General features: G+C 36.3%; 1 protein-coding gene across 1 annotated transcript; it reads left to right on the top strand.

The window, feature by feature from the left end:
* The first annotated feature begins 5357 nt into the window (after positions 1–5357).
* LOC123771479 (2-hydroxyacyl-CoA lyase 2) lies at positions 5358–21311 on the top strand. Its single transcript, XM_069313687.1, has 14 exons — positions 5358–5620; positions 7056–7207; positions 8695–8853; positions 9414–9558; positions 9678–9842; positions 11174–11285; positions 12462–12562; positions 12707–12865; positions 14562–14731; positions 15192–15350; positions 17037–17170; positions 18318–18420; positions 18819–18989; positions 20606–21311. Exons 2-14 carry the CDS (start codon positions 7094–7096, stop codon positions 20783–20785), a joined length of 1872 nt encoding a protein of 623 aa, XP_069169788.1. The 5' UTR covers positions 5358–5620; positions 7056–7093; the 3' UTR covers positions 20786–21311.

The raw sequence follows: 21311 nt of genomic DNA, 5'->3' as shown, positions 1-21311 counted from the left end.
ATCCTTGCTTATGACATTCTGCTTCAACTTTAATCTACCTAAAAAGTAAAGGGTTAAGATTTAAAAGCATTAATAAATTGATAATTAAATACTGCAAGATGTGACGAGTGTTAGAGAAACATGGGCTGGCTACCTAGCTTGTGACGTCATCAGTGAGGGTTGCCTCACACAAATAATATCGGAGATACAATGCTCTGTTCTCTTATTGGACTCGATTATTCAGTTAGATGGAAATTTCTGTCTTGTACAAAACGAAGATGTTGTGTTTGAAATAAAGATATTGTTGTGCAAAATGACGTATTTCTTAGTTTGCATTTAATTATAGAAAGAGTGTTGCCATTCCCAGCAACAGCCAATCACAGGAAGGTATTTGCTAAAAGTTCGTCTCCTTGTTGACGTCCTCGGGAGCGACACACAGATCTAGCTGATGGCTTGCTGTTTCATCTCTTGTATATAAAAAATATGAATATTTCGGTTACTATGATTATTAAAAGTATGAGATATAGCAGTTGTTACACAAAATGGCTAAAGTTTGCCATTAAAAAGAGCTCATAGTGGATTCTGTAATAGAGTTTTATGGAGAGCGTTGTTAGTTAGTTCATTTATTATGCACCCCATACCCATATTGTGGGCGGTAGTGGAAAGGGTTACAGAGTCACATAATGGGCTCAGGGACTGAACCCCACAATTCATTTAGCTAAGCAAGTTACAATCTTGATGAGCTAGTTACAAAATTCAGTATAAGTCGTCACATCATCAATGTGTTCGAGATCGATCACAAGTACAGTTTCTAAATAAAATAACTGGCATATGTGGAGAGCTAGTGTCACAATTGATATGTTTGTCCTGCACACCGCCCCCATCCAGTGGGCAGCGGTGGATAGGTTACAATAACTTAGTTACTACCTACAAATGGAAAGTGGTTCCTAATGGAAAGCGTGTTATACAATTTTTCTAAATATCTTCTGATATGGGTGCTGACTTCTCAATTTATGTACCTAATACTTGAAGGCTTTTCTCCAGTTCCTTGTAGATTTTATACCAGCAAGAACAATCAGTAAGAGCTCTGAGTATAATTGCGTTTATTACACTATTCTTATATCTGTCTGACCATTCATACACATCCCAGTATTGGTGGGTTTAGTATAATCTTCTGTGGTGAAAGTTGTTTTAGGTTCTCACGTAGACATGGAGGAAAGAGAGTGTACCATTGATGCTTAGTTCATGGGTAAAGTTAAGCACTGAGTTGCGGATTAGTAGATCCTTTTATCGCGACAATTCCAGGAAGGTTTTCACACATACGTATATATTATCGATGAATCTGCAGTAGATGCGAAGTTTTCCTGTGGTGTTGAAGGTTTTCTAATGTTCAAATTTAGAGTAACCATGGGGTTTTATTTATATTTTTAATACAACAAAAATTAATTATTATAATATTTCGATTATTTCTGAGTGGGCCCAAAAATTTATTCCCCAAAACAAATACACATTATTATCATTAAGATTGACTAAATCTAGTTCCTTGCAGGCGAGATCAGTTGTGAACGCCAGCTAGCGCACAAGTACAAGAGCGCCCAAAATTAACACATAAGACATGTGGAGACAGGCGTGTAGCTTCTGACTTTGTTTTTATTAATTAATATTACATGTTAAGCGTTTACTCTTAATATATATTATTATATATAAGTATAACTATCACACAGTAAATATAATAGGAATCTACCCAAAACCTGACCATCACTATAACCCTACCTTACCTGACCACTTGGGAACTATAGTGTACACAAGAATAAGGCGGGACACACCAATACTAACACCTCAACACGGAAGACGAACGGGGGGAGGAGTACTGAATAATTAAGAGCACTAGGTCACTAGGGCAAAGGGGACGGTAGGCCCAATATCACTAGGCAAGGAACCATTAATACACATTTAATAACACTTAATATCTGACTTTATTTGAAATAATTAAATAAGACACTCCCTAACTATATTCCCTACTAGAGGCCAAGAGTACTGAATGAGGTGCTTTAGTACAAGAGAGCCGTACTTACTCGTATGTTGTTCCACCGTTTCCGGGAGATGATGTTCCTTCCCTGGGTCCACACACACCTGCCTACTGGGCTGCGCCCACTCAACTGACTGTCCCCTGATCTGCTGCTCCTCAGCTGAACATGAGGGTTTTGCATTTGATGTTTAGGGGTTAATCCCTGAAGATTACCATGACGGCATCAACTCTGACCTCTTTGTGATTCGATGACCGTTGACCTGACTCTATGGCTAACTTGTACAGAGGTGTAACTTTTACATTGTCTGCCGCCGCCTGTCTGGCGCCTGTGGGTTGTTCATCCTCCACGTGGCCTGTTCATGCTGTTATGATGTTCATGTACTATGTACTGCTCTCTTGTTACAGGGGGGCCACATGAGCAACACAAATTAAGTTAGGTTCTTTTAATTTGTCCTTATACAATTTAATGAATAAAAAGGCTTTTCTAATGTGACGATGTCTATTGAATTTTGTAACTAGCTCATCAAGATTGTAACTTGCTTAGTTAAATAAATTGTGGGGTTCAGTCCCTGAGCCCATTATGTGCCTCTGTAACCCTTTCCACTACCACCCACAAGATGGGTATGGGGTGCATAATAAAGGAACTAAACCAACCTGCCTTAACATCTTTATATTATGATAATCACATCAACATATCAGCATTAAGATCAGTGTGAAATTCCTGTTTTGGCCAGAATGTCTACCACTCTGCATGAATGGACTTTGTAATGTTTCTTTTCGGCAGCTTTATTTCCTCAGTTTCTGAACTGGTTTCTTTAGCTTGTATGTTGTAATGAACTATTCCAACATTTGCAGTTGTTCTTCCTTGTGAAGATTTAACAAAAAACTGTGTTTGTAAGGGTGATAAAGTTCAGCCCCGGCAGCACCCAGTCTTACTCCATATAGTTCCACCTTTGTGGGAAGGTATAAGCCTAACTTGTATATATACACTGGCTGCCTGTCCCCTACACAATGATTTATTATTAACTATTATATACAGTATACCCGGCTAAAGCGAACACAGTACAGTTTCGTCATAGGAGATTCCTAGATTGGAATTCACTACCAAATTTCAATATATAAAAGAATTTTCCGTGTGAAATGCTGTTATTTTATGCATCATTTGTTGTTTTAATAATATTACGGCCATCTCAACAAAGAACAGTACAACCTAACCAGACGTTATACGATGATATTATCAACAGTAGATAAAAGAAAATTAATTGTTATCTAATACCAGAATAGTATAAAAGCTTATCATAAGCTACGGGATTTGTAGATCAGTGTTTAAAGGGAATTCGGAGGTAATAATGATACAGCTAATGCCATCTGTCGGCACAAGAGAACACTATTAACTAGCTGGTCAATAGTGGCCATAAGGTACAGCTTACGCCATCTGTTGACATCAAATTACACTTATAACAAATTACCCCACAAAATACCACTAACGCCATCTCGTTTTTTTCCAACGCACTATAAATAGCCAAACAGCAACCCATAAGGCGGGTTGTTGTGCTCGGGTAGGAGGTTCCAAGCTCCGCCCACAAGTGGTATGGGGGTGTATAATAAATGGCATATCATTGGTAGAAACTCTTTGTTGACATTCACACAACAGCCAATCACAGGAAGGGATCAGCTAAAGGCTTCATCCACTTAATAAATCATCTTTATTTAGCACACCATCCTTGCTTATGACATTCTGCTTCAACTTTAATCTACCTAAAAAGTAAAATGTTAATTATTTAAAAGCATTAATAAAGTGATAATTAAATACTGCAAGATGTAACGAGTGTTACAAAAACATGGGCTGGCTACCTAGCTTGTGACGTCATCAGGGGGGGTTGCCTTGACACAAATAATGATACACTGCTCTGCCCTCTTATTCGAGTAAATTATTCAGTTAGATGGAGATTTATGTCAGGTGCAAAACAGAAATTGTTGTTCTTTTTAACACCTACCTTGTTGTTGTGCACAAGGACCTATTTCTTAGTTTAAATTTTATTCATAAAAGAGTGTTGGTATTCCCCGCACCAGCCAATCACAGGAGGGTATCTCTGGAAGCTTGGCCTCCTTATGGACTCAGCACATCGGTCTAGCTCATGGCTCGCTGTTTCATCTCTTGTATATACAAATTATGATTTTTTTCCATTACTGTTATAATTAATAATATTAGATATAAAAGTTTTTACACAAAATGGCTAAATTCTGCCATAATGTTACGATTAATTATGATGCCCATTAATAATCAGTGTGCCAGAAATTTATTCCCCCTAAATAAATAAACATTATTATCATTATGATCGACTAAATCTAGTCCTTGAAGACTAGATCAGTTGTGAACGTCAGCTAGCGCACAAGTACATGAGCGCTAAAAATACTTTATTTATTTATTTATTTATTTATATATATACAAGAAGGTACAATGGGTTTATGAGAGTACATAGCATTGATGTTTATACATTCTTGTAAAACCACTAACACGCGTATCGTTTCGGGCAGAATAGAACACAACTTTAACTTTACTTATACTTTTTACGTCAACTTTACTTTTACAAAATAGACATGTGGAGAAAGGCGTGTGTTTTTATTAATTAATATTACATGTTAGGCGTTTACCCTTAATACAAATTATTATATATAAGTATAACTATCATACAGTAAATGTAATAGGAGTCGACTCAAAAACTGGCCACAGTCAAGTGATTGATTAATTGCTAAAGATTATGCCATCTAAAAGGTGGCACGGGCATGAATAGCCCGTAAATAGTCAAGTATTTTGTGCGTTCGACCATGTTTGTGGTCCTTCAGATGTAAGGTGTTAACACTGGCGGGCGTCGTTCTTATGAAGCCGGGATTATGTCCAACACATCATTCAACTTCATTTGATAAATATATGCCTGTTAAGTAGAAGATTTTAATTTGTCAATAGTATTATAATGTGGTTTTAATATTGAACATGATTTATATATGTGTACGAAACGTACTAGTTTTGTGTCCGAAATGGTAAAAATATGCCAGTATCTCCTTTAACTATGGTAAAGTTAATACGTATTATAATAATTATAGTAAATTAATTAGTTTGCATTTTACGAATGATTTAATATTATTAAATCACGAAACTTATGATTATTTGCGTGGATTAATGTTTTCAATTTTTGTTTTTGTTTACTTTTGCTCCACAAAATAATGTAATTTGAAACAAAACCTAATAATGATAAGTAAAACTAAATATTATAAGTTTACCTACAGTGTCGAGAAGTTAAAACAATGTATTCGCTCATATTTCCAATGTCGACGGGGCCTATTCTAAGATGGGAAACATTCCAAGTTGGGGAGAGTTGTTGTGGGAGGTGGGAGAGATCAGCTGATGATGCTGAGGGTCAAGACGTGACCTTTGGTCTCACAAGTGACCTGGGGGAGTAGGGAGGGTGCCGGCTGATTGTCTTATCTTACGCTCGCTCTCACTACAACCACACAACTCCAGCTACATTTTGCCTTTGTTGGAGAAGATCGTCTGAAATTGGTTTAGTAAAAAATATTCGTCTTCACCAGCGCCGGACCAAAGTTTATATTGTTAGTTCACATTATTTGGCCGTTAAGTACATTTTTGTGGTGCTGTTTTGATCAATAAGTTTGTAACTTTGCCTTGTCAGAGCAGGTTGTGTACAGTGAAGTATGTATTCAAAGACACAAGTTGTTCTGTGTGAGGGAGATTAATATTCTCGTCTTCCAAGTTCAAGTTCAAGTATGTTTATTGAGACTAAGAAAAAAATACATCTCAAAGGGATAGAGTAGCTTAGGCTATTTCTACCCCCCCCCCCTGCTTCTTCCAAGTGACTACTGAATATTCAGTCATCAGCGGGACTCTGGCTCAGTGTGCGTGTGCTAAATACATACATTATTATGCAGCTTTATTCTAAATCTAAATAGCCTAAAGCCCCATAGTCTTGTGTCAAATGTACTCCCAGTCCTTAGCAAAGATAAGGGTTCTCGTAGATTTGCATGTATATTTATATTACAATAACATAATGTAAGTACGTACAGTAATACGTGTTCGTGTATATTTTTCATTAGTTATTGGTTTGATGTCCTGTTCTGTTTTGGAACTTGACCTTAATTCTTATTCAGTGTACTCTACATCATTACTTTTACTTCATATTGTGTAACATGGTGCTCGGTGACAGGTAAAGCGCCTGCTTTATACAGGACAACCCATCACTACCATGCCCCTCCCATGATAGTTGCTTCGTAATTTCTACTGTATCTAAACAACATCTAACACTGCAGTACCTGGACAATTGGCACGAAACCTCAAAGATCCCATGTTCCTTTAAATTTTACACAAGATGCAAAATACTTAAAATGACAAGTCATAGTGTACTGTAACTTATCTTTCAAGAGTTCTACCAACACATGTAAAAGAATTGGGAAGAACATTAAAACTTTAAGGGTAACTCCAAGACTGGATGAAACAAAATCTAAAATGACAAAGAAACTAGCTGATGACCTGTGTTTGCCTCTGAAACTCCTATTCAGAAAATTCATAGGAAAAGAAGGGTTGACCCTTGCTGTTAATCCTGATTTTTTTTTTTTTACACTTCGCCTGTATTTTCTGGACCATTTTACTCACGAGGTTGGTCTTGTTTTCCATGTTCCCCACTCACTCTTTGACTTCAGTAGATTCTGGTTCTTGTATTTGATAGGCCTATGCAAGTTCAGAGGCCTGATAGTTTTGTGGATCTCTGTGGTACCAGTCAATGTACTGTACCAAGAACCTACAGAGTACCAACCAGAAATGGCATTAAAAACTCTTATAAAGTTAGAGCCAAGTGCTTTAACCAGTAATGCTGACTGGTCATCACTCCCTGAACCAATTGTTTGTAAGCCTTCGATTTTTAACTGGTAGTGTAATTTTTTTTATGTTGCATTGCATAGCTAGCAATTTTTCTTAATATTGTATATTTATTTATTTTACTGCATTTTATTTAGTTTAAACTTTCTTTTACAGACTGAGCAAAGACATCCACGTGAAGAATCTTTAACAAGATGGAAAACACCCTATTATCGATGCTTGCTCTTTTTACCTCCACAACCCTCATTGGTTTGGGTATTGGAACCATCTTATCAAAGTTCCACATACTATACATTTGGATGCACAAGGTCAGTATAATGGTAAAAAGGATTCCTTAGATTTTGCCGAAGAGAAAATGTTCTTTCTCATTTGCTGCCGACATAATCTTCATTTCCTCTAATCCTAACCCACTTTCTGCTTGGCATCTTCATTTGATAATTACTTAATTACCTAACTCATTTATCTGAATGACAGTGAATGGTGAACTCCCCCCCCTCCCCCAAAAAAAAAGGTCCACCTGTGGCTGACTGCTAACAAACTTGCCCTTAACATTGGAAAATGTAACAAATAATGATAAACAAATTGAGAGTAGAGTTAATGGGAAATTGTTGATATTGACAACAAGCTGTGTTTCAGTTGCCACATACAAAATATAACTAAAGTTTTGAAAACAGTTTAGCATTCTTTCTAAAATCTGGTCTATGTGCCTCATTAACCGTGGCAACACTTATTATTCACTCGTCTATCCATATCTAGTTTGCAGTATCTGTGCTTGGATCTAAAACCCAAAATTACCTAGGATCTGTTCATTATTGTACTAGAAACAAATAAGCCATCGGACCGATAGCAAACTCCAATCCCAAACACTAGCAAACACCTTTGCTGCAGTCCTTGAATATGGTAAATATCTTGTCTCCTCACACACTCCAGTGTTCTCTATATCTACAAAACTCGAAAATGCAGTTCTGATCCTGACCTCAAATACTTCCTAGAGGGTTGCAATAGAACCCATAGGCTCTATTGATAGTCATTTCATCACCAGAAATGACTATCCATTTTATATTTCCAGAGTGAGACTAGCAAAGCAAAAATGCGATGCAATTCTAGGGTCCCAAATTGTGGAATGATCTCCCAAATGTAATAAAAAGCTGTAAATTTCACAATCACTGTAAGAGAGAGCAAGAAATATCTATGTATCGAATTTCAGTTGCATATCCTTGTCCCAAGAAAACATACATTTGTTTTGCGGTTAGTCAATTTTACGTACTAAAACTATGAATACGCGACATAAAGCATCACCTAATTATTGTCATATGCTGTATGTTAACGTGATGCATCCTGGGATTCAGTTGAACCCCAGGTTGCATTACTTCAGATCATGTCGTGGTGTAGTGGTCTAGGGCAGTGGATACCAACTGGTGGTCCACAAGACACTTTTATTTGTGTACTGTATGTAACTGTATTTTCTTTAACTGTTATATTTAATGGCATCAAATAGTTTTACTTGCTAAAGTATCATTTCTTGTTGGACAGCGGGATTCATATTAGTGGTCTGTGGGATTTAAAATTATGAATTGGGTGATCCGTGAGCTCTGAAAGGTTGGTGACCATTGGTCTAGGGCATGGGCTTCAGAGTACATACAACTGATTTTCTCATTGATACTTCATGTTAATGTGATTTCATTGTCCTTCCTTTGGTGTTTGAATTTTTGTTTCGGTGGAATTCATAAGTTGGGGTTTCGGTTGGAAAGGCTTGTATTTTGAAGATGTTGATTTTTGTTTTTATCAACTACAGGTGGATAAGAAGAGCAAGCACCATGGAGGAGAACTAGTTGCCGAAGTGTTACAGTCTCATGGTGTACGTCACATCTTCACACTGCCTGGTGGGCATATCTCACCAATTCTTGTTGCAGCTGAAAAACTTGGAATTCGTGTAGTTGACACTCGGCATGAGGTAAAATTAGCATGTATAATTAATTGAAAATGTAACTATCAAGAGCCTATATTTTTCATGATATACAGTATGTATAGTGACCCTTATTCAGAATGAATTATCAGAGCAAATTTGGCTATATTGTATATGGGGAAAAGTAGAAATGTATTCCAGAGATTTCACAAAGTTAGGAGTTTATACTCCTGAAGAAAACATCTGCATGAATATCGGTTTGTTTTAGATTCATATTTGGGTGTTGTGCACCAAATCAACAACTCGTCACATGAAAATTGCACACTTGAACATGCCCACCTGTAATTTGAATTTAATGTTTTACAACAAAACTGTGCAGCTTCACATTTATTGTCCAAATATATGTAGAGCAAAGGTCTATGCACAGTCAAATTTTGCATATTTTATATCAACAGGCTACAGACATTTATACATTAATATTTTCTCATAAATATTCAGGTATATATTTTTCAAAGTGAATATCATTTTAGACACCAACTCTAGGTCAGAGTTAAGGAAGCAAACATCTGCATTATTTATATAATTTTAGGCGCATGTTTGTGTTGCAGGCATCGGCGGTATTTGCAGCAGATGCCATGGCACGCATGTCGGGAACGGTAGGAGTAGCAGCTGTGACAGCAGGTCCAGGTCTCACTAACACCATCACAGCTGTTAAAAATGCTCAAATGGCTGAAAGTCCAGTATTGATTATAGGTAAAAAAAAGGTTATAGAAATTATCTTTTAACAATAACAATAATTTGTGGTGCTGTATTTTTATTTTAATTGCATTTTCCTTGTACATACTGTATCTCGTTTTTTGTTTGTTTATTAGGTGGTGCTGCAGCTACAATTTTGAAGGGCCGTGGAGCTCTGCAAGATATAGACCAGTTGTCTCTCTTCAAACCTCTTTGCAAGTTGTGCACGTCTGTCAAATGTATACGAGATATAGTCCCAGTTGTTCGTCAGTCTCTACAGGTGGCACAATCAGGAACACCAGGCGAGTCTTAATTAACAAGAATGCATTAGTGTTAAATAAATAGGAATACTGTACAAATTTTTAGGAATACAAATTTTGGGGGGTTACTGTAAAGCTAACATGTTTAAATATTTATACTTAAAATTGACTTATATTCAGCTACTACATACTAAATATGTATTAGCTGATGATATTATTAGTGAATAAATTTAATTATTTAGGTTTTGTGGATTTTGATACTCTCGGTATGAGTTGATGTTTATATCTTACATACAAGTTCTCCCTGTTTCTTTGTGGGATGAAGTGAAGGTAATAAATAGGGAGATATGCCATATTTTACATAGTACAGTACAGTGTTCTAATGGATGAGAAGTAGGTTTACTGTACCTCATCCATGGATAATGTTCACTGAAAAGTATGGAGGCTGCATTTTCTCTTTGTTCTAGTGTTTCTTTAGTGATACATTTGTACAAAGTTAAATTGATCATGGTGTATCACAGGGTCTGTAGTACAGTTGGGTTCATTCTCGACTCGCAATTGGGAATCCTGGGTGGGACAGAAATAGTTGGGCACATTTTCTATCGCCTAATGCCATTGTTCACCTAGCAGCATATGGGTACCCAAGAGCCAATAACTGTTGTTGGGTTGCATCCTGGGGAGGCTCAGTAGTTCAACTTTTGGGAAACCTCGATATAAGCCTAACAAAAATTCACAGGCTGCCTGTCCCTGACAAAAATAAAGTTACATATCTTTGCATGAAAACTGCATATTCTACGGCATATAAAATATTTCAATGTGGAGTTTTGAGCTGTCTGTCGCAAGTGCTTTTATCACATACTGTTCATCCAGCCTGTCTTCTAGAGTGGTCACAATGTCACACAAAAAAAATGTACAGTACTAAATCGCCCTAACCTAACCGAGGACCCAGGAATAAGAATATGGGACAGCCGGCAACCTGTCAACTTTGGGATCCGTTATGATTAATAATGAATCATATTCACATCAACTTATGATCTCTTATTAGAGAGGATAGGTTGATTAGTCAACATATTTTATATGTTTTGCATTTTCACTATATACTGCACATTTTTTGAAGAATGGTGATTTACTAACTGTAGCAAGCAACTATTTATCATGTTTTAACTCTTAACATTTTCTAAGTTATTAAAATAGTTTTTGCAGGTTATTTATAGAAGAGCCACATGAATTTGTATATTATGATTTCTACTTTTACATTGTTGACAATCATTTGTACAGTATTTCCATGAATTCATTTTCATATAAAATATAATATGTACTCCAGAAAACATGAAATTTCACAAATTAAATTATTTATTATAATTTATGTTCAGGGCCAGTGTTCATAGAGTTCCCAATAGATGTTCTATACCCGTACGAGATTGTGTCAAAGGAGCTTGGAGTCAAGGCAGAAGGCAAGTCAATCATGCAGAAGATCACTAACTGGTAAGCTGTAAAAAGTCAATGACAGTCTCTAGTATGATTATATCTTTGTTCTGTAATTATTGTTGTTTATACAGTATAACTACAGTATTTAATAACTAAAGCATTCCTAAAGAAACTTGTGAACTTCATAAAACAATAAGAAATGGAAATTCATTGCTGTTGAAAGGTAATGTGACTTGTATGAGTGTCAGTAGCATATGTGTAGACTTTTGTATTGTTCTATAAAATACTCTTGATATATTTTACTTAATCTCTGATTTTAAATATACAGTACCAAATATTTTTGCAGCTTTTGCCATATCAAATATGTATTAATTACTGTACTGTACAAGTTTGTAAAATGCAAAGATTTATGTAGATTAATTTAATATTTAATTGATATGTAAGAGTGAAAGTGTATGTGAGAAAATTAGTTAATGGTGAAGAGGAAAGGATTGAGTGTGGAAATCTAATGTTAATAAAGTACTAGATTTGGCTGATCATTTAAAATACCTGGAATACTCTGTGCAAGTAGAGAATAAGAGATAGAGCTACTTAATATATTTTTTTGCCTGTTTATATGATTGAGAAACACTGGTGCGGTATAAATGAGAACAATTTTAAAAGTAGAAATGGCTAATCCGGGAAGCAAACTAGGCTGAATAATCACACATTGGAAACTTGGGCTTGGGGCTCAAATCCAATCATGATTAATAATAATCCAAGTGGCATGTGCCAGATTAAGAAAAAGTAAACGAAAATGTCATGGAAGATGTAGAGTGCAAAAGCTGCTTATCTGCAAGTTTGAGAAGATAATAGTGAATTTGATGGTAGCTAAGATAATACACCGTAGATGCTTGTGTATATGAAGAAACGAGGATAAAGTGTTAACAGCTCAAGAGATGTGGTTGAGAACACTGCTAGAATGTGGAAGTTTGAGGATGGTATTGTATGACTGTGACAAAGGGCACCGTATACCTGGTGCCGTGAAGTAATGCATTGCTGCAACAGAGATTTGCTTAACTTGGGTGACGGTGGTTTTGTGTCTAACTGCATGGTTGTATGATGAAGTGAATGAACAAGTGACTTCTTAGTTTTCTACATTTGCTCCCCCCAATTATTTTTCCTGGGCTGATGCCTCCCCATTAATGTAGGAAGTGGTATGATGAGAGCATTCAATTACTTATGTACTGCCAGGTACCTTGGAAACTATTTGGACAACCTTTATGCTGGAGCTTGGGAACCTCAGGACACAAAGCCTCTGAAAGTGACCATACCTTTTGCCTCCAGTGATATAGGTGTGTGGATTATTCGTATGCTGTTTTCATTTTAGTTCGGCTTAATATTCCTTAATGAATAATGCATAAATATAACTTGATAGCATATATTGCACAGTATTATTAATGGGGTTTCATTACATAATACTGTATTTTTTTATGAAGTTAATCGATGTGTGGAGGTGGTATCCAAGTCAAAGAAGCCTGTGATTCTCCTGGGCAGTCAAGCCACACTTCCACCAACTCCTGTTGAGGATCTGCGTCGCTCGCTAGAAACCCTGGGCATTCCTTGTTTCCTTGGAGGAATGTCTCGAGGCCTGCTTGGTTAGTGTTAATTTTCACGTTGGTAAATGATACATTAGAACTGTCAAAACTTGACAAGACTATTTTTTTGTCATTTGAGGGCAAAACTAATTTTACTGAACTGTTAATGGAGGGAGTAAATGTTCCTTGGTCAATTATTAATGTGTATCTGGGCTTACGAAACAGTGCTACTACTGAAGACTACTGGGGTGTTCTTTCATTATCTGTGATGCTACATATTAAATGGTATAATGCTTGGATGAGTACTGTAATATGTTATCCTGTAACCTTCTTTCCCTACTTTTTTTTCCTTGCATCCTGTGGGCGGTGGTGGAAAGATTGTCGGCACATAATGGGCTCTGGAACCGAACCACAAAATGACTCGTGACACAAACTGTGTAACTCCCACACAACTCATTTGCTGTATATTCACATACAGTGGCATCTCTATTTGGTGAATCTCCGGTTGTAACGCACTTTCCATGTCAGATTTACTCATCTGATTCGATGAACAAGAGATCGCTGAAGCAGGGGATGTGAGGATTTGCTTAGGATGTTGGGACCTGGTTCACAGATGACAGCAACATTACAAGAAATAGTAGAGGCCACTGGAAAGTCACTGAGCCACAGGAAAGCCACTGAGCATATTTAAAACTTATTTTTCTCCCCAGTTGCAGAGGTTTTTGTTTAGTGAAATATGGGCCCTCTTTCCTTTGAAAATGAGATTTTAAGGCTTAGGCATGGGAACTATGCTAGATATAGTTAAATCTCTTTACTGACATATATTCTCTTGTTTGTTTCCCTTCTTGTAACTGGTTGAAATTATAATTTTGCTCGGTGAAATCAGCCCATAGAGCATGGAAAATATTAAGAATGAATGATACCTTTTAACATGGCTCCAATCATGCTTTTAATAGTTTTAGTTTGGCTTTTCTTGTTTTGCATTTTAGTTTTTGTTTGGTGAATAGTAACTCTTAATATGCCTTCAGTCATGTTTGATTTTTGTAGATGGACGACAAGAAATAGTTGAAGCCTTGGGAAGCTATTGAGGATGCAGTATTTTAAATCAAATTCTATGGTTTGTTTTTATTTTGAGTAGGAAAGGTTTTCATTCATGCAGGTATGGCCTTGCTACCTTTCAAAAATTAGTTTTGAGGCTGGGGACAAGAGAAATAAGTTACATGTGGTTAAATTCTTTTGCAAACTTGTGTATTTGGTAGTTAATTATTATAGGTTGAAATGAACATTTTGGCAAGTCAAATTGGCCCACTGGGCATGGGAATTACATCCTGGCAGCATCTCTGGTTGCAACAAATACCTCATTGCAACTTATTGGGATTGGTCCTATATAGTTTGTTGAATCGAGGTTGTACTGTAATTTTAAAATGTTAAATGAGTATGCAAACTACACGCCACCATTATACAGTACGGTGAATTTATATGTCAGAGTTATGAATATAAAGGTGGACTGTATATATCAAGTTACCAATCAGTCTTGCTTATTTTCATTGGTTTATTTGTGTAATATGTTTTATTCCAGGATTAGTAAATGCATGAATGAAGAATAAAGTCCTGTAACTGTGAGTCTACTCCTTAGGTTTATTACAGTATGAGTTGGGAGGGGTTGGAATATATTGTATGATTTGCATTTAACTGTAATTTGTTAATAAAATACAATATTTATATATTTGAATTATAAAGAAACGTGCACCCACAGGGCGAAAGAGTGCTATTCAGATGCGTCAACAAAGACGTGTTGCCCTTAAAGAAGCTGATGTCATTATCCTAGCTGGTGCAGTTTGTGACTTCCGCCTCTCTTACGGCCGAGGAATGGGACGGAAGGCAAAGATCATTGCTGTTAATAGGAATAAGGATCAGCTGTACAAGGTATTCTCATTTCTGTTTTATAAGTCATTGCATATGGTATATTCTAATTTATCTTAATCTATTTGGTTACTTGTACTTCCTTCTTGTGGAAAAAGTGAATCTGGAATTTCTTTATTATTAATCAGAGGATATAATTTTTTCTTTAATTAGCTTAACCTCCCCCAAAAAAGTCTGGTGTTGACCATGATAAATGTAGCCTCTATAAGTAATAGATAAATATAGAGTGATAGCCATTGTGTTAGTTACTGTGACTTGGACACCTTATCTTGTATGTGCTTTTGTTTATGGTAATGCATTTCAACATGAGCATGAGTTACCCATCTACCACATGAGTGGAAGTTAACAAGAGTTTGTAGTACTGTGTATAAATAACTCCAGATGGACTTCGGTGAGCTAATAACTATGAGTTGTACTACTATCGTCATCAAATTAGAAGTTATTTTATTATTTTTTGTTTCAGAATTCTGATATGTTTTGGAAGCCAACTGTAGCAGTGTTGGGGGATGTTGCAACCTTCATGAGAGACTTGGCTGCTGGTCTCACAGGCTACCAATGTGACCAGGAGTGGATCACTTCCCTTAAAGAGAGAGATGACACTAAGGAAGATGCCAATAAGAAGGTAATGCATAAATATTTCCCCCATAATGATGCACAAAAAAAGTGTAGACTGTTGTATGATCTTGGTACATAGGGCCTTGGTCCCAATTCCAAGATGTATTTTAAATTAAGATACATACAGTATTTTGTTGCTTTTTTAGGATAAGAAAATAGTACTTAATTTAGATTAGGGGTACGAGCAGCCATAATGAGATCCAATTTTCCACTGCCTATTTAATTTTATCTAGTTGGCAAAGTACATTTTGTCCTATCTCTAATATGTTTCTCCACCCCATCCCCTCCTCCCTGATTCTAATATTGAGTAATGGTAATAATAATTGTTGATATGACAGCAAAAATTTGTAAATAAATGATTGAAGAAGAGAAATAAATTCTGTTCATAACGTGAGTGGAAAAATACTGTAATCTGTTTTAATACCCGGGATGTGTGATGACGAAAGAGAAATTTATGCAGTTGAGAGTAGTCGAGAAAGGAAAGGAAAGGAATTGGTGCCAAGACAGTCTGGATTAGGAAGAACACAGATGGATAGAATGTGGGTGGAAGTTTGCATAAAGGAATGGATGTTCTAAATCCTAAGTATAGTAGTAAAATGTTGGTGTTGCATGAAGCAGAATTTGACTTAGTTCATCAGAAGAGGTGAACAATCTAGGGAGCAAGTGTGATTTTTTAAGAGGATATATAAAATTAATGTTTTTGAAATACTGTGCGAGAGATTTATGTTAATGTTCAAGTCAATGGACATCATTCCTAACCTCTGTCCTATACTAAATACTTGTCCTCATCACTTTGAAGTGCTATATAGTCCTACTGGCCGAGTGTTTTTTTCCTGATGATTACATTACATGTACAGGTATGTGTAATTTATAGATTGAAGAGAGAATACTGTGGTGGTATAACAAAGTGGAAAGAGTAAGTAATGAAAGGATGGTAAGAAAGTAAATGTGAATGACATTGTAAAAAGACAAAGATGAAGTCAAGCCAAGGAGTGAATAAAAGCAGTTTGTTAGGATAGAATTAATGCTGCTGCTCCTTTCTAGGAGCAGCATTGTTCTCGAGGCTCCTCAGGAACCTCTGTAGGTTCCTGAGCTAAGTGCTGGTACTGCCAAGCATTTGGAAGATGCACAGGGCTGAGACCCATCCTTGCCTACTGGAAGCCAGTAGGCGTTTTGTTACTACAGTATTTTTATTCGGGTTGCTCATGAATGAGATGGCTAGCACCAAGACCCAGTGTCTCCTGGGCTGACATCTGCCTCATTTTCAAAAGGGTTAAAAAAAATTCGTAAACAGTTGCCTGTTTTGATAGTTCTACAGTACCAGTGCTGATCTTTTGTTCCCCAAGCTTCCCTTGCCTTGTAGAGAGAGCCAGTAGGCTGGACTTTGTTTGGTAGGCCTGGTGCAATTCCCTAAAGACTGGCAGTTCCAGTGCAGTGGCATTAAGGAGCTACTGAGTGCTTCATTAGAAAAGTGTTAAATATACAAAATATTAAAGTTTCATTTTGCATATAACATCTTATAAATGTGATTACAAGTGTACTTTATAACTTTGAAGTTTCTCCAACCCTTCCCAATTTCTCCCAGATAATCTCATGTTTATGTGAATTAATTTGTACTGAGGCATTCCAGGAACGCATTCCCTTGTGCATACTAAGAAAGTACTGTATAGCTAATTAACATTGTGTATTTTAGATGGCTGAAAGCATGCCGGAGTTCCATTTAAATCCAATGAAGGTGTTTAATGAACTGGAAGAATTGTTGCCATCTGATGCTGTTTTGGTTGCTGATGGTGGTGACTTTGTAGCAACTGCTGCTTATATCCTGAGGTTAGTTGTTAAAATGAAACTTGCCCACGTATTTCATAATAAGACTTTATGATATGAATAAGTTTGCTAGAGCAACAATAGATGTTTGGTTATGTGTGAGTATTATTTATTCATGGGTGTGGGTAGGGAAGACTAATGTGAAATCAGATTCAAATAGTCACTGCTGATGAATTGATTATGGAAGGGAAATAGAGAGAAAAAAAGAGAAGTTGAGAAAATTTTGAAGAGTTAGAATATGCATGGCATTAATATATATAGTGTACAGCTTCAGTAAAAAAGAAAGCCAATCATCCTAGGAATAGTGAATTGAATCTTCCCCTCTAAGGAAATGAAAGTACTGTAGTTACTGAACTGTACAAATCTCTGATGCACCCCCATTTTGATTAGTGTCCAAGCATATAGACATAATCTTCAGAAGGACACATGTTTTGGAGAAGTACAACACAAAGCGAAAGTTGATTTACCTACCAGGAAAGGTTGATGGGCCAGTGAACTGTCCAAAAAGCTTTGTGTAATAGTAGTTTCATAGATTGTGTAACTTCTGTCCCTACAATTTTACAGAAGTTTCATTTTGCACTTCACTTTCTTTTCTTAGCTTAAATTTATGCTATGGCCTCTAGTTGTTGAAGTTGTAGGTTTACAAATTTCCTCCTTAATGTACTCCTTATGTTCTTTGTGCATTATTTTGAATAAAAATTGAATTGAATTGATTCCTAATTTTGGAAACCAGACATGATGGGGCGGATCTCGTGGGAAGTTTTAAAATGCTGAACAAATTGGATAAAATTAATCCAGATAGAAAGAGATTGTATTTAGGTGTGGTAATGCTTATTATTATGCACATATGAACTATCTGAGAAGCATGTTTTGTGTTTAGAGTAAATAATGAAGATGTCATGGAAAGATTGGGAGGAGCATATTGAGATTATAGTGGGAGGAAAGGAAGGTTAAGATTGGCTGATAGAGTAAGTGTGTGTGAGGAAGAAAGGATAGTAGTAGACCATAAAGTAATGTTGCAGGCATGCCTACCACCTCTCATTAAAACTCATTGCAAGTAGAGCAGGGATATCCTGCCTGTGTTTTCATAAATAAAAGGTCTTCCATGAGCAACATGGCTTGACTAATCAACCTTATTTGTATTTTTCAGGCCACGGGGTCCATTAATGTGGCTTGATCCAGGTGCATTCGGTACTCTAGGGGTTGGTGGAGGATTTGCTCTTGGTGCCAAGCTTTGCCGGCCAGAATCCCAGGCAAGTTTATATACACAGTGTATTAAAAACACAGTAATACAGTGTAATTACAAAACAAAAATTGCTTGCCTTCACCACAGTTTCACATGGTGTGACTCTGAGCCCTTGAAATTTTCCTGCACCAGAACTTATGGTCTGTTCAGGACTCTTTATTACCCACCAGCCTCTGGTGGACCTTCTCCCACATTGTGTAATGGAACTTTTATGTTGGTTTTGTCATGTAATTAAGGAAGGGAGATAATATAAAGTCTAGCTCAAGCCATCACCGAGTGACCACCCAAGACTTACAAAAAGAGTGAACAGTACCTTCTGCATGCAATACTTAGAAATGTATATACATCAGCACATTACTAATTGTTACATATCAGCTTTAAATTAAACTCAATTTATATCCTCAGGTCTGGATTATATATGGTGATGGATCATTAGGCTACTCCTTGTCTGAATTTGACACATACACCCGTCACAAGACTCCTGTAATTGCCCTAGTGGGGAATGATGCTGGGTGGACGCAGATTGCACGTGAGCAGGTCCCCACATTTGGATCCAGTATTGCATGTGACCTAGCAGTAAGTAGTATTATCACTTATGGTGTTGTATGAACATTTCATTATTTATTACTGGATAAATTTGTCTAGTGCTTTGGAAGATCTTGTTACTGAAAAAGTTATCTTTCATTGGCTATGTCACCTTGACTTAATGAATTTGGTTTAATTTGTGCTACTTTACCAGATAGCAGAAATATGCTATATATCGATGCTCAGCTTGACATTACACGTATAATTATTCAGTATCTTATTTGTGTTGTAATTCACAAGTGTAGTAACAGGATGAGACTGATTATAGCAAGACAGGACTCCATGGTTAATTATTCATATGACACTAGGAAGCTTCTGGTGGTTTTGGCATACATCACCCTCTTATCCAAATTATTCTAATCATTCAGAGTTCTGCAGCATTTGCTAAAAGGAGCATTAGTAATTTTATTTAAAACTGTTTTCTTAGCTTAAATCTATGTAATGGCCTCTAGTTGTTGAAGTTGTAGGTTTACAAATTTCCTCCTTAACTTCATAGATTTCTCTCGGTATTTTGTATGTGGTTATCATACCGCTTCAGATCTTCAAGCTTTGTTGTACTTAGCACCTCGAGCCTCTCCTCGTGGCTCATTTGTTACAATTTAATGTTCTGACCCCTCAGCACCTGCCTTGTAAATGTTCTAGGCATTTTGAGGTCCCTCACAAGGACATTTAAAATATTTACACTAACAGGTTTCTTGGTTATTGTTCAGGTTACAACTATAAACTGTCAAAATTGTTTGCAAGTAATATGCAAAAAAGTATAAATGCTAAACAAAAGATTCAGTATTTTTAATACATTATACATGGCACTGTATAATATTTATAAATGTTTGAAAGTGTGGGCACATGATCAGTTGGTATAACTGTAAAAAGAATTTTAACAACTTTCAAGATTTATCAACAGATTTATAAATTGTTGAAAATATTCAGACACTTGTCTTGAGTAAAGTGAGATTAGTTGAGATGATATCTGGATGGCCCATTTGATACTGTAAGAGCTTGGTAATTAGAATTCTAGTAACGTGAATGAATTCATGCTCATAATTTTAGAGTAATCGGCAGGAGTAAATGGGTTTTGTCACAAATTTGAAAATTTGTTCAGTTAGATATTCCTGAGTAAGAAATTCTGTTTTGCCAACTGGCCCCCATTCAAGCCTTTTGTGATTTGTATTACAACATACAGTACAATACTTTTGTAGGTCCTTTGATAATTTATTATCCTTCATATTGTGAGCAAATATCGAGTTATTTTCAGTATTCCGAGATGGCTGACACGTTTTAGCATCATCAGAATACTAAAGTGTTAAGGTGGTCCAGAAGCCATTTAGTGATCCCCCCCTCTCCCCCCACAGACATGGACACCACTACAAATTTTGCATATTCTGATTTTTAGCCTCATGAATGTTATTCATAATTTCCAGATGTATGAGTTAAGCAAAATGTAGCATAGTCTCATAATTCTTTGTGATCTTCTCAAGTTTACTGTCCTTAGCCACCCTTCGTTTTTTTTTTTCTCGTCTATTTTCCACTTTCTTGTGGTGGTAAAGTACATAAGAGGAAAAGATGTTGAGGATTCAGGACAGTGCATTTTTGTTTCTTAATTTCAGTACTGTGACTATCACAAAGCTGTGGAAGGTCTGGGAGCTAGAGGTATTCTAGTTGGCCGCAACGACAATATTCAAGACAAGTTGAAAGAGGCGCAGAAGATCCATGATGATGGTCTCCCAGTTTTGGTCAATGTTTTGATTGGCAAAACCAAATTCAGAGAGGGTAGTGTATCTGTCTAGGGTCACGTGTGAAGTATGCTACTTAGTATAATGCAATATTCAAAATGTGTAACGTTTTATTTCCATTACTGAAGGTCAACTGAATCATCAAGAACATTAAATTTTAAAAGGATAAATTTAATTATATGAAGATAATTTTGTTAAATTTTGAATTGCCAATAACACAACATTTCAGACTGACAACACTCGTGCATAATTTTAACAATGGTATTTTTTTTAGGGCAAAGGGTTAGATAGCTGTTTGCTTCAATTGTAAGACTAACTACATAGACATAGTGCCACTCACCTATAATGTCATGGTTTTTGTTTTCAGAGAAATTTTTTACTAGTTATGCTATATGTCACAAACAAAGCTACTCTTTATCAAGGGCATTATTTTCACGATGCAGTGAAATTAATATTTTGTTATGCATTCGATTAGTGTACACCCATTCCAAAGTAAATCTGAATATGCATTTATTGTACATATATACACTAAGTACTGTATTGGTGATGGATGTACAGTATTAATAAAAAGGTACAAACA

This window comes from Procambarus clarkii, chromosome 76, assembly GCF_040958095.1.
Source record: "Procambarus clarkii isolate CNS0578487 chromosome 76, FALCON_Pclarkii_2.0, whole genome shotgun sequence".
NCBI classification, from domain to species: domain Eukaryota; kingdom Metazoa; phylum Arthropoda; class Malacostraca; order Decapoda; family Cambaridae; genus Procambarus; species Procambarus clarkii.
The sequence above is the reverse complement of the archived record's forward strand: the minus strand, read 5'-3'. Positions and strand labels throughout refer to the sequence as shown.